At 59.5% G+C, this 11845-nt stretch overlaps 1 protein-coding gene across 6 annotated transcripts in view; it reads left to right on the forward strand.

The window, feature by feature from the left end:
- LHPP (phospholysine phosphohistidine inorganic pyrophosphate phosphatase) overlaps positions 1–11845 on the forward strand; it is a 106872-nt gene that overhangs the window by 41900 nt on the left and 53127 nt on the right. The window contains exon 7 of one of the 6 annotated variants that reach the window (XM_011365459.2): positions 3035–5701. The exons of the other annotated variants lie outside the window; for them this stretch is intronic. Within the exon in view, the coding sequence (XP_011363761.1) occupies positions 3035–3071 (37 nt within the window). The 3' untranslated portion in view covers positions 3072–5701. Of the gene's footprint in view, positions 1–3034; positions 5702–11845 lie in introns of those variants that run through there. 6 annotated transcript variants of the gene reach the window in all.

The following is an 11845-nucleotide window of genomic DNA, read 5'->3' on the forward strand; positions in this document are numbered from 1 at the left end:
GGGCTGCCCCCCGACCTGCCCCAGAGCTCTCCGCCCTTCCGGGCACCTGTGTGAGCAGGCAGCACTGGGTTTAAAGATCAGCTTGTCCCCTGTCTGCATCACATGTGAGCTGGTCAGGGACAGTGTGCAGTGTGTGAACCTGTCCTTTCCATGTGCTGAGCCTCTTATCTGAGTGGCCTCACAGGAGCCAGGGGCCACTGGATGGGTCAGCAGGGCATTAGAAGGCCCCATGGACCCTTCTCCCCACTACCTTGTTCCCAGCATGTCCTCTGTCAATGGCCTTGGTCTAGACTTGGCTGAATTGGGGGAGCCAGACGAGTGGAAGATGGCCTTGTCATGGGTACAGGTGGCAGACAGCTGCTCACACCTGGCCACAGGGCTTCTCCACCTGCTTGAGGCCAAGGGCAGGGACGGGGAGGCTGAGCCGAGTGCGAATCTGCGCGGGGGCCCTTCCAGTCTCTAGTACTCGTAAAGGAGGGAGGCCAGAGGGGGTGGCACAGGGCCTCCCAGTGGCCTTGCCGCAGGATGCCCCTCAGGCCAGTGCCTTCTCATGTACACACATGCACATTCACATAGGTGCTCACGCACACACGTGCAAGACTGTGTGTCCAAGGCCACAGCGCTGCTGGGGAGTATGTGACTGGGGCTCGCCCTGCCGGGGAGTGTGTGACTGGGGCTCGCCCCGCCGGGGAGTGTGTGACTGGGGCTCGCCCCGCCGGGGAGTGTGTGACTGGGGCCCGCCCGTGGCCGCAGCTCTCCCTGTGACTGGTGTGTCTGTTCCCCTTGCTTCTTCCTGCCGTTATCGCAAATCGGCCCGAAGAGAAGAGGACGGAGCCTCAGAGTTGGGCAAGGTCGCAGGGCGGCCTGAGCTTGGGAAGGAGAAGTTTGGTTCCTTCACAGGAAGGGTCTGGAGCTTTGCCCGGGGGCGGGGTCCTAGGGCAGCTGGCACATCCACCCCGCCCAGCAGGGCTGCCCAGGCCTGGACAGAGCAACACAAAGCTTTCTTTTCATTCCTGCTGTTTGGACGTCCAGCCTCTGCCAGGGTGTGGCCCTCACCTGGCTCGCAGGTAAAGGCGTTTTGGGCGTTCTCCCCACTACCTTGTTCCCGGCATGTCTGACACATTGGGCCAGCTGGCAGGACTTTCCAGCCTGGGGCCAGTAGGCTGCTGCTCCTCCAGACTCCTGGGGACCCCACCCTGACCGCAGGCCCCGAGTGGACCAGGGCGTTTCCTCCATCGCGGGCGCTGTGCCCACTGAGGGCCAGTCTCGGTGGTCTCAGTGAGTCCTGGAAACCCAGAGGGTGCTGGTTGCACCATGAGAGGCCTTTTCAGATGAGGTGGCCTAGGCCACCTAGCGAGGCTTCGCAGAGGATGGGCTGGAGCTCCTTGCTGGTGCCTCTGCTGCCACCTTTTTCCTACTGAGAATATCCTGTCCTCGTGGTCAAGTTCTGCAGAGCCACAGCCGCTCTGGGAGCCAGCCCTTCCTGTGTCCCAGTGACAGGCTTCATCTCCCTTGGGGCGGGGGGCTGGGTCTCCCATTCTGGCAAATTCAGGCAAGGGGTGTTCTTCCCAGTGTTAAGATGCCCTGCCTGTCCCCAGTGGAGGAAGGACAGCTGTCAGCACATCTGACAGACCCCCTCCTCCTGGGGACGTGCCGGAAACGGGGTGTCGGCTTTCCGATCTGCTCCCCTATCACTTCCCAGCCCACGCTGCGCCCTGCACCTGGCACCCTGGTCCTTCAGCACAGGTTCGGGTGCCACCGCTCGAAGGGTGCCCCACCATTCATGCTGCGTGGATGAGTCAGCTACTCGGAGCTCGCATTTGATGGTCCCTTATTTGTTATTGACTCAAGGTTGGAAGATGTTTTATGAGCCCAGTATGTTCTTGACAAGCACTTTGCCCTTTTGGACTTGAGAGGAAAAGTTTCTGGGCCCAGGATTTGGACGTTCTGCAAGGTCCCCCATCCCCGGTCGGGGGCTCAGCACTGCATTTGCACCCCAGCTCGGATGGGCCCCAGTGCCATCGAGAGCTTTCTGCCCAGCAGGGTGGCCCATGGCTCTGGGGTTCCAGCGGCCTTGCTTGAGGCTGGAAGGTGAGGGATGCAGAGACCTGGACGGTGGGAGCTGAGGCTGGGTGGAGCCACCCAGAGCCTGACTCGGTCGCACGTCAGACAGCTGCTGCCAGAGCGTCACCCTTGACTGGGTCTCCCGTGACTTTGCCACCACCGACTTCACCATTTTTTCTGTAAGAGGCGCTGGTTTCTCTTCAAAATGAAATAGACTTTTTTTCTAGTGCCAGGTGGCGTTTGAGGGAAGTGAATGAACCTGGCTGTTAATTTTTCAGCAGTGGCAATGGCAGAGTGAGTCTAGCAGAGTTCAAAGCCGGGGATGGTTGTCACCAAACAAGAGTGACCACTGTGGGAGTTTAGGACTGAGCTGGTCCCTTCCCCCTTTGTCCCTGCCATGCCCAGGGAAAGGAGCCGTGTGGAGATGAGCTGTGACTTGAGCAGGGTCTGGGCCAGGTCAGGCTCTGAACTCAGTCATCTGACTCTACCCAAGGGCCTGGCGGAAGGAGGTGACAGGTGGCAGCCCCAGGAGTCACGTCTTTGCTGCCATTGTAGTTAAAGCCAGCTAAACCTGAGCCCTCCCTTCACCTCCTGTGTGGGGGTGGGGTAGGAGCAGGGGCAGGGGTGCCAGGCAGGTCTGGGCAGCTCTGTCTGGCTGCAGCGTGTCAGAGAAGTAAGGGGACACCGCGCTGAGCGTGCAGCAGGAACTGTGGCCCCAGCGTCCTGCCCTGGGCTGGCCGCCTGCCTGGAACGGTCTCCAAACCCGGCAAGAACCTTGCCACCTGGGCTCTGCCGATGCCCCTCAGGACCGACAGAGCCTGCCTGCAGGTGGGGGGCAGCCCCTCTGAGATCTGGGGACAGCCTTGCTGCCATGTCGTGGCTTGGGGTGGCCAGTGCTTTTGGCGTGGAGGCTGGGGGAGGGGGAGTCCTCAAGGCTTCTCATTGTTGCTGCTGCTTTCTGGCACACCAGGGAAGGCACAGTTTTGGTCCACAGATGGAGTCTCTGATTTCTGCATCTTCCCCATGAAGGAGAAAAGGGTGGCTTGTGGCCCCCCGACCCCCACCTCGCAGACACATCTCGATGCAGTTCTTCAGACAGTCACACAATACTGGTTTTCTTTGTGTCGAGGTCAGTGTGCGTCGTGGGCAGGACCCAGGATGGGCCACCCTCCTATACTCCTCCTCCCCCTCTCTGAATGTTTGCAGAGCACCCACCATGTGCCAGGCGCTGTTCTGGCAGATGTCCCTGCCCTCCAGGGTTGTTCTCCCTCGTGGGGACGGGCAGCAGTGACCCAGTGGCTAAACCACAACCGAGATCCTTCTGGAGAGTGAGCATCAAGGCCCTTTCTGATGCTCGCTGGCCTGCCAGCCGCCTCGCCCAGCAGCCAGCTCCCCCGTCTGCCCAGCTGCCCGGAGCGTGCGGCCCTCCACGCCCTGCGGCCCTCCACGCCCTGCCGTGCTCACGTCTTTCTCTTCCTGGGGCCTAGACTGCCCCTCCCACCAGGTGTCCTCAGGTGGTTGTCCTTCCTTCAGGCCTGACTCCGCTTCTGGGAAGCTCCTGGGAGAACAGCCCTCATGGGGTCCCCCAGCCTTGGGCTCAGACTGTCTCCCTGCCAGACTGGGACCCAGCCCTCCTCGCCTCAGTGTTCCCTGGCCTGGCGGTGACCCCTGGGCAGCTGAGCTGACTGCTCGGCTCACAGGTGGCGGGGCTGAGAGGTGGTATGAGCCCAGGTGCCTCCTCGGCTCCTCACCTGTGGGCCCCGGGTCTCAGTCCTGTCAGTGTCCAGCTCCCTCATTTAACCCATGCATTCCGTGTGGGGGTCACGTTGCCCCCAAAGGGGCCAGAATTTTTCTTGGGGGTGAAAAACCTTGGGTGTTGTTTGTGGCCTTCCAGAGGGACACAGGGTCGGGTGGTGGGTACCTCTTGTTTCTGCCTGCTGAGTGTGATCCCTGTGTTCCTTTGGGGTCACCCTCCCCGACCCCTGCCCACCACAGGGCCACAGGCCTGGACATGGGGCTCAGGCTTGGCCAGTCTGGAGCACACCAAGCTCCTGACCACAGTGATGGGCGTGAGACCTGAGTCAGGCCAGTGACTTGGCCGAGGCTTTTCCAGAACCCCTAGGAAAGTGACCAGTGAAATATACACTGAAAAGTACCAGTGGCCATCTTGGTCACCCCGGGGAGAACCCTGCCAGAAGGCGAACCCCATAAGCAGGAAAGCAGGAAAGCAGAGCCTAGAGACGGAGAGGTGCTTCCGGTGACACCGAACGCCTGGATCTAGTTTGGTCTGAACCGCCCCCCCTCTGGCTTTTGGTGAGTGGGCCAGGAAGTCGGCATTTTGTCACCGCAGCAGCAGGAGCCCTCGGGGGAGCCGTCCCAGCCTTCCGCTTTCCTTACACACGCGGGTGATGGGGTGTGCCAGGCCCGGTCCCGCTGCTGCCCTCTGCGAGGGCCGGAGAGAGACCTCCGCAGTGGCCTTCAGCTGCACACTGCGGGCTTCCTCCGTGCTCTGGTGAGTGCTGGGAGGGACCTCATTTACCCTCGGAGGCCGCTGTGCCCGTGAGCATGTGTCATAGCTGCTCCAGCATAGGACGAGCTGCTGGAGAGGGTCAGCCCTCTTCACTGGCCGTGACCCACAGGGGCTGGCGGACGACCTGCTGGGAGGTGAAGAAGGGACTGCAGCGGTCACAAGGCCAGAGCTAAATAAAGCGTCAAACCATCCGGGAGTCTGGTGACATTTAACTGGCACTTGTGGGTACCGGGTCATTTCTGTACCTCTGGTCCCTGGGACTGCCCTGGGACGCTGGTCCTGTTTCCCCACTGACAGACACTGAGCTTTCAGTGGCACCAGCTTTCGTTTGCAGATGGAGAAGCTGAGGCCCAGACAGGGCAGGGGCCTGTGTCCTGTCATTTGAGCCTTGGATTCTGCCCAGTCTGTGACTTTCCCCTCTAGGTCATGGGCTGTTAGTGGCAGAGCTGGAGCCAGCTGGTTAGAACCGCAGGTATGGGAGCAGGTGTGTAGGTGTGTGAGCTGCAGAGAGGCCGGAGGGAAAGACACCTGCTTGTTACAGACGATTTGGTTATGTCTTCGCATCCTGGGGTGTCTTCTAAATGTTTTATGAAAGCGTGACACTTTTATGAGAACAAGAGTTATTTTTTAAAGTATGTTTGCATCCTCCCTTCCCGTAGGTTTGTGAACATGGGGGATCCTTAAAAAGAAAAGCCACCCGAAGGTACAGCTTCATTAGTTTACAGAGACTACCCCACGTACCCTGATGCTCCTGAGCCGTGTGCAGAGCTGACCTGACCTCCCCCCCACCTGGCTGGGGCCCCTCCTCGCCCACAAGATGGTAAACCCGAAGAGATAGGCCTCTTTGTAACGGAAATGCCCCAGCTCAGCCTCCCCTGCCTTGCAAGGGCGTGGCCAGGGGCGCGGTCTGCACCCCCTGAGGTGTTTTATCCAGGAGGGATCCGGACGAGGGGCTCTGGGCTTGTGACTAAGCCCGGCGGCTTCTCTGTGACCTCCCCACAGCTCTCCCTCTGCCCAGGTGGCAGGGCCGTGGCCTCGCCGTGGCGTCACTCTGTCCCACACCACCTCGTGTGTACACGTGCACACACGTGCACATGCAGACACGTGTGCAACTCACGTGCACACACATGCGCACACATACAAACGTGCACGCATCCACTGCACACGCACACATACACATGCACTCACATTACGCACATGCGCACACCCACACGTGTGTACACACATGCACACTCACGTGTATGCACACATGCGCATACGTGTACATATGGGTGTACATGTACACATGCGCACACACACATGCACATTTTGCCCTGTGGCAGGGTGGCCACCTGACGGAGGGACCCCAGCCTCCGGAGCATAGAACGGGTGTGGACTTGCAGACTACAGACCCCAGGAAGCGGGTCAGGGCGTGTCATGGGCAGAGGGGCCTGAATCAGCCCTAGCTGGAGGTGGGTGGTCAGGAGGTGGATGCGAGGCTCCCCATGCTGAAGAGCCAGGCCGGCCTGGACCTGTCACATGAAGCCAGTCCAGGCCCACCTGCCCACGTCCTCTGAGTGGACACTCTGACGGCAGGGGACAGGGAGACCTGGTGAAGACCCGGAGGTCAGCGTCAGCCGCAAGGCCCGCTGCTCTCGCGAGGGTCCCCAGGGAGCCTGCATGTCCGCATTCTCCCCTCCCTCTCCTCCCGTCCCCACTCTGCCCTTGGTGTTGCTGCCTCTTTGCAGACCTTTTAGGGTTGACTTTCATTTCCCTGCCTCTTCACGCTGCTTTCTGCTTGGGCCGCTAGAGGGCGCCTTCCCGCCCGGTCTGAGACAGGCGGGACCTCCTCTGAGCCACATGGGGCCAGACCGCACACCCCGCACGGCCCCTCCACGCTCACAGCCCACTCTCTCTCCCGCAGCTGCTGTGTGTTTCTGCCAGGACCGGGGCAAACTGGCCCCGTGCTTCCTGCCTCTGAGAGCCAGGCCCTGGGAGCTGCTGCAGCCAGGCTCCCGGAGCTTGTCCGCCCCCCACCCCGCCCCTGCCACCCTTCCTGGGTGCAGTCGGTGAGGCGTGGAGAACACGGAGGTGCTGGGGGCCGCGGGTCTCACGGCCAGCTGCAGAGAGAATCTGCTGGCAGCCTGGGCCCCAGGACTGACAGCAGGTGGATCGGCCCCACGTCAGCCGTGCCAGTGCCTTTTTTCCTTTTCCAGCTGGCGCCTTCTCAGGGTAGAGGAGCCTGGGAACTGCGAGTGCTCTTGGCGTGGGGCCTCCCAGCAGCCTCTGCGCGTGCGGGAGAGGCCGGTCTCCACTCCGCGAGGCAGCTCCCCAGCCTCTCCCATCTCCCCTCCCGTCCCTGTTCACGCACCTGCACCCTCCGCCTGTCCCGCCTCCCCTCACTCAGCTCGCCTGAATCTCTGTCGTCCAGGCCTTCCCTGGTGTTGGAATTCCCAGAGTCTTCCCACCTGGATGGGTCCCCGGCTCTGTATAATACTGGCAGAGGGGCCGTCTCAAGGTCAAGGGTAACTCTTGGCAAGCTGGGGTCTGTGCTGGCCACCGCCCCAGGGCCATTTCTGTCCTAAGACAAACACAGCTCACCTCCGGGAGAATTATCTGGTACCCCCTTGAGTTCCTGCAGCCTTCTTATTTCCAAATGATTTTCGAGATTTCCAGAATAAACAAACTCCATGTACCCCTCTGCCAGAGCGACCCTGTCCAGACTCGCCAGCTCTTCCACTGACTCCTTTATAGAGACGAAGACCCAGGCCCAGGGCAGCCAGCTCCTCATCCTCTCCAGGCGTCTCTGGCCCCTGGCATCTGGGGCGCTTCCCCGGCCTTGCTTGGACTGTCACGATATTGAGTTGTGAAGAGTACAGGACAGTCATTTTGTCTTGTTCTCTCATTATGTGACTCAGGGTATGCACTTTGGGCCAGTGCATCGTGTCCAGGGGCATGCGTGTCAGCTTGCTTCAGTGTGGGTGACGTTGACATCGTTCGATTAGGATGTTGACTGCCCTAAGGTTATGTAAAGGTATGGGTTATTTTCCCTTTTCGATTAATAACTAGTTTTGGGGAGATACTTAGAGACTAAAAATTCTTTCTTCACCTGCTTTTATCCACTAGTTTTAATGTCTGTTGCTACTTCTCGAATTAATTATTTCTGTGATGGTTGCCAAGTACTTCCATCATTGGTTCTTACATTTCTTATTAGTATTTTGCTGCAGTGAAGAATGTTTTCTTAGCCCCATTATTTATTTGTACCAGAAAGGACTTGCAAATTACTATTTAATTTAGTGGGTTATAATCTGTTATTACTGTAATTTACTTTGATGCTCATATGGTCCCCGAATTGGCCAGTGACAGCCCCTCCAAGCCGACTCTGCGTCCTTTTGACACATCCCCACCATTCTGGAGCCCTTCCTTACTTTCTGGCACAAAAAGATGTTTCAGGTTCAGCACGTTCCGTCTCTGCCTCAGCTCTGGAGTCAGCCGTTTCTCCAAGGAGTCCTGGTTTCTTTTAGTGGAAAGTGATATTTAGAGTCAAAGACCAGGGCGCTGTCTGCTCTTGTATCGCCTCTGGGTGTCGCTGCTCTCAGGCCCTCTCCGTGGGCAGAGGTAGGAAACATGCGCATGCGTATACACGCGTGCTTCACACATCCGTCCGTTCGTGTCTCTGCACCTAATTAACTGTCAAAACCCTGAGTTCACAGCAGTACCTCTGATTCCAGTCCAACACCATCCCAGCCTTCTGCCTTTGCAAATTTGTACCTTCCTTCTCCAGCAGAGAGAAACCTGGTTTACATTATTCTCTCTCCATTTACTTGTTTGCTGAGGCCGCTTGTGTATAGACAATCCCTGACCTCGCTGGGCTGCCATCCATCCGCCACCCACCGCCCCAGAGCTCTCCTTACGTGGTACCCTAGTGCCCCTCCCATGCCTGGGCACTGCGAGCTGCGCCGCCCCTCCACCCACCCACCCCCGGAACAAAGGAAGACCCCAGGCCTTGCTGGCTCATGTGTCTCTCCACTTTCCCTCCCTGCTCCTTGAATCAAGGGACTGGGTCTTTGCCAGTTTTGTTGTCCCCACAATGCCTCGGATGTGGCGGACGTTCTGCATTTGTTAAACTGAGTAACACGGTCTTCTCCATCGCGAAGGGTCTCTCAGCCTCCCAGACCCTTTTCACGTTCAGGGTTCTCATCCGAGCCTCGCAGGTAGGCAGAGAAAGGCTTCTGTTTTGTGGGGAAGAAGCCAACTTGCCCGGCTGGTATGAGTGTTCCAGGGAGTTGCCAGGTGTCTGTCCCAGTTGTCCCTATGCCACAATGGAAGCCTAGCCACGTGGTATGAGAGTGTCCTTTGCGATGGCAGCCAGCGCTCGCCTGGCTGCTGCTGCCTTGGAAGAGATGCTCTCCAGAGACAGAACCCCAGGCTCAGTGCTGGCTCTACCGCTCACCTGCCAGGAGGATGCTGAGCCTCAGCCTTCTCACCTGTAAAATGGAGCTTTCGGGGGTCATTCCCTCCGCACCTCCGTACCTCCGCCCGGTACGGGAGGAGCTCAGTAAGTTCCTGACTGCAGGGCAGGCCAGTGAAACACGGGTGCACCACGCAGCAGGACCCCAGCTGTCGGCCCTCCCTCCGGGTGTCCGGGCATTCCCGAAGGCAGGCTTGGCCAGGTCTGTGCTGCTGGCTGCAGTCACAGGGGGCGTGAACTGGGACAGTCAGGGCACCACCACTTTGAAAACTTACCCGCAGAGACCATGTCCTCTGATTTCCAAAACACATTCTCCATCTTCCCTTTGTGGGGGACTGGATGGCAGGGCTCAGAAGTTTATGCACTGGGGTAGGGGCAGGGAAAGGTACAGGTATGACCGTGTAAGAGTTCTCTTGCTGCTCGTGACCTTGTGGCAGCTGGGCAGAGCATGGCCTGCAGCGGGGCCAGCCTCTCCCAGAAGGATTGGAAAAGTGGGCTGGTCCTTAAATGGGGCGCTGTTGGCTGCATCTGGGCCTGCTGCGTGGGAAGGAGGGACGGCTGCTGCCGGCCCTCCTTGCCCCCATGCCAGGAGAGGCATCTCACCCCTGCTGCTGGCCACCTGCTCCTCCCACCCAGCTGCATCCAAAAGGCAGCTCAGCTTTTTGCAGGCACCTACTACATGTTCAGCAGTGTATGGGGAGACCAGATGGATGAGACAAAGTGGCTTGGACAATCCCCAGCCCAGTGCTGGGCCTGGAGCGTGTTCGGGGGACCCTTTGCGGGGTGCTTAAGGAGGACTTGGCGAGATGCAGAATGCAGGGGTGAGGCACATGGGGTGGGGGTGGCAGCTCAGGATCACCTGCTCAGCAGGGATCAATCGTGTCTGCCCTGGTCAGTGACCTACCCTCTGTGGGTCCAGAGCGGGACACACTGTGGGTTCTGAACGTTTGGGGTTGGGGCTGAGGACAGCAGGGCCCGGAGACGGTGGGCCGGCTGGAGCAGAGCCCGTTGCTGCAGCAGCACCTCCCAAAGGCCCCAGAGTGAGACCAAAAGGCGGCAGGCAGCAGGAGAGGTCCCGCAACATGGTCACCTGTGCTTAAGGAGCAGAGGCCCCTCGGGGCCGCCTGGATAGCCACTGCCAGGAGTCCGGCAGCGCTGTCTTTCCCCCCGGCGCTAGGCAGCTGGGGCCGGGGCCGGGCTGGGTCCGCGGCCGGGCTGGGTCCACCTGGGGCTTCCTCCTCCGCACCCGCACCCGAGTGTTCTCTCTGCTTTTTTGCTGTTGTCGTTCCCTGTGGGTGAGATTGTGAAGACAGCCGGTGGCCGGGAGGGGGCAGCACTGGCTCGTCAGAACCTGCAGTGGCACGTGGGCGGGAGGCCTGAGCAGCTCTCAGCTTGACCAGCCCTGGTCCAGGAACAGGGCAGCCGGGAAGGGCCTGGATGGGCTCTCTGAGCCGTCAGCCAGCATATGGGCCTGCATGGGCTGCTTCGCCTCTCCATGCTCCACTCCTGTCTGTAACATGCAGATGCTGCTGCTGATCTTGCAAAAGGCTGTCCAGGCCAGCCCGGCAGGTACAGGTGAGCCTGTGGTGAGCCCTGTCTGCTCTCTCCCTGGTGCCTGACCAGGATCTCTCGCGGTTCCTGGCACTGTCTGTAGCTCAGCCTGGCTCACGCGGCCTGTGAAGAGCTCATTGACCTGGCTGTGTGAAGTAGCAGTTAGGTCTTGCAATTGGTCCCAAATGAAGACGTTCGCAGGACCTGAGTATTTCCTCACATGTCCTGGACTCATCTGGAAGATTTCTCTGTAGGCAGTGTTTTCTCTCGGTCCTCGGAGTTACCAGCACATGGGGTGCGTGGATCCCGGCCGGGCTGTGTGACCGTGAGCCAGGTACTTATGCCTCAGTTTCCTCACTGCAGATGGAGGTACTAATGTCTCAGCTTCCTGAGGTCATTGGTAAGACACTAATTGTGACAGCCACAGATGTAGGTAGGACCTCCTTCACCAGAGACTTCATTAGTTTGCTTACCCTCAAAACAACCACACGGGATGGTTAACTGATATAATTTCAGAGAGGTCAGGGAACTCACCGAAGGTCACAGAGCTGGTGAGAGCCAGCTTCCAAGCCGCTCCAGCCTGTGCAGGGTCACCTGGGATCACTGTCCTTCAACTGTCTGCTAGTCCTGTGGCTTTTTCAATCGCGTTGGCCTCTGGGGGCGTGGGCTGTGAAGGCCCGGGGGTGGGGGTGGGGTGCCAGGAGGGGCCAGGGCTGAGAGAAGGGCTTACTTGGGAGCTCTCAGGCTGGGGGCCCCAAGCCTGTTCCGCTCTGGCTCCTTGGGAGTAGGGGGACTGAGGTGGGGCTTCTGGGCCCTGCCCCTGATCCAGCCAGAGCGCCCTCTTGTACATTATGGGATTCCTTGCAAATTCCTGGGCCGGGGGTGGAAGGTTCTATTGCTTCAAAAGCGTTGAAAAGGCCTGAGGAGCAGCGATCATCTCCAGCCCCCTGGCCCGCCCCACTCACACACCTGCCCTTCACAAGCAAGGTGGAGGCGGGGCGGGAACTGGCACCAGGCCCCCGCCCCATGCCCGCTCCGCTGGTGTAAGCAGTCCACCCAGCAGCTGAATGGGCCCAGGCATGTCCTTGGGCCCCTTCCTAAAGGTCCACCCGCAGGCCTCGGGGTCTCATGGACGCCGTGTCTGGAGCTGTGGGGTCCAGGCAGCCTGTGGAAGCTACTCCTTGTTTTGTTCTGGAGTCAGCCGGGTGGGAGAAGAAGGGGTTAACCTGTTTGGAACCTGCCAGTAACCT

The sequence above is a fragment of the Pteropus vampyrus genome, unplaced genomic scaffold (assembly GCF_000151845.1).
Source record: "Pteropus vampyrus isolate Shadow unplaced genomic scaffold, Pvam_2.0 Scaffold111, whole genome shotgun sequence".
Classification (NCBI taxonomy): domain Eukaryota; kingdom Metazoa; phylum Chordata; class Mammalia; order Chiroptera; family Pteropodidae; genus Pteropus; species Pteropus vampyrus.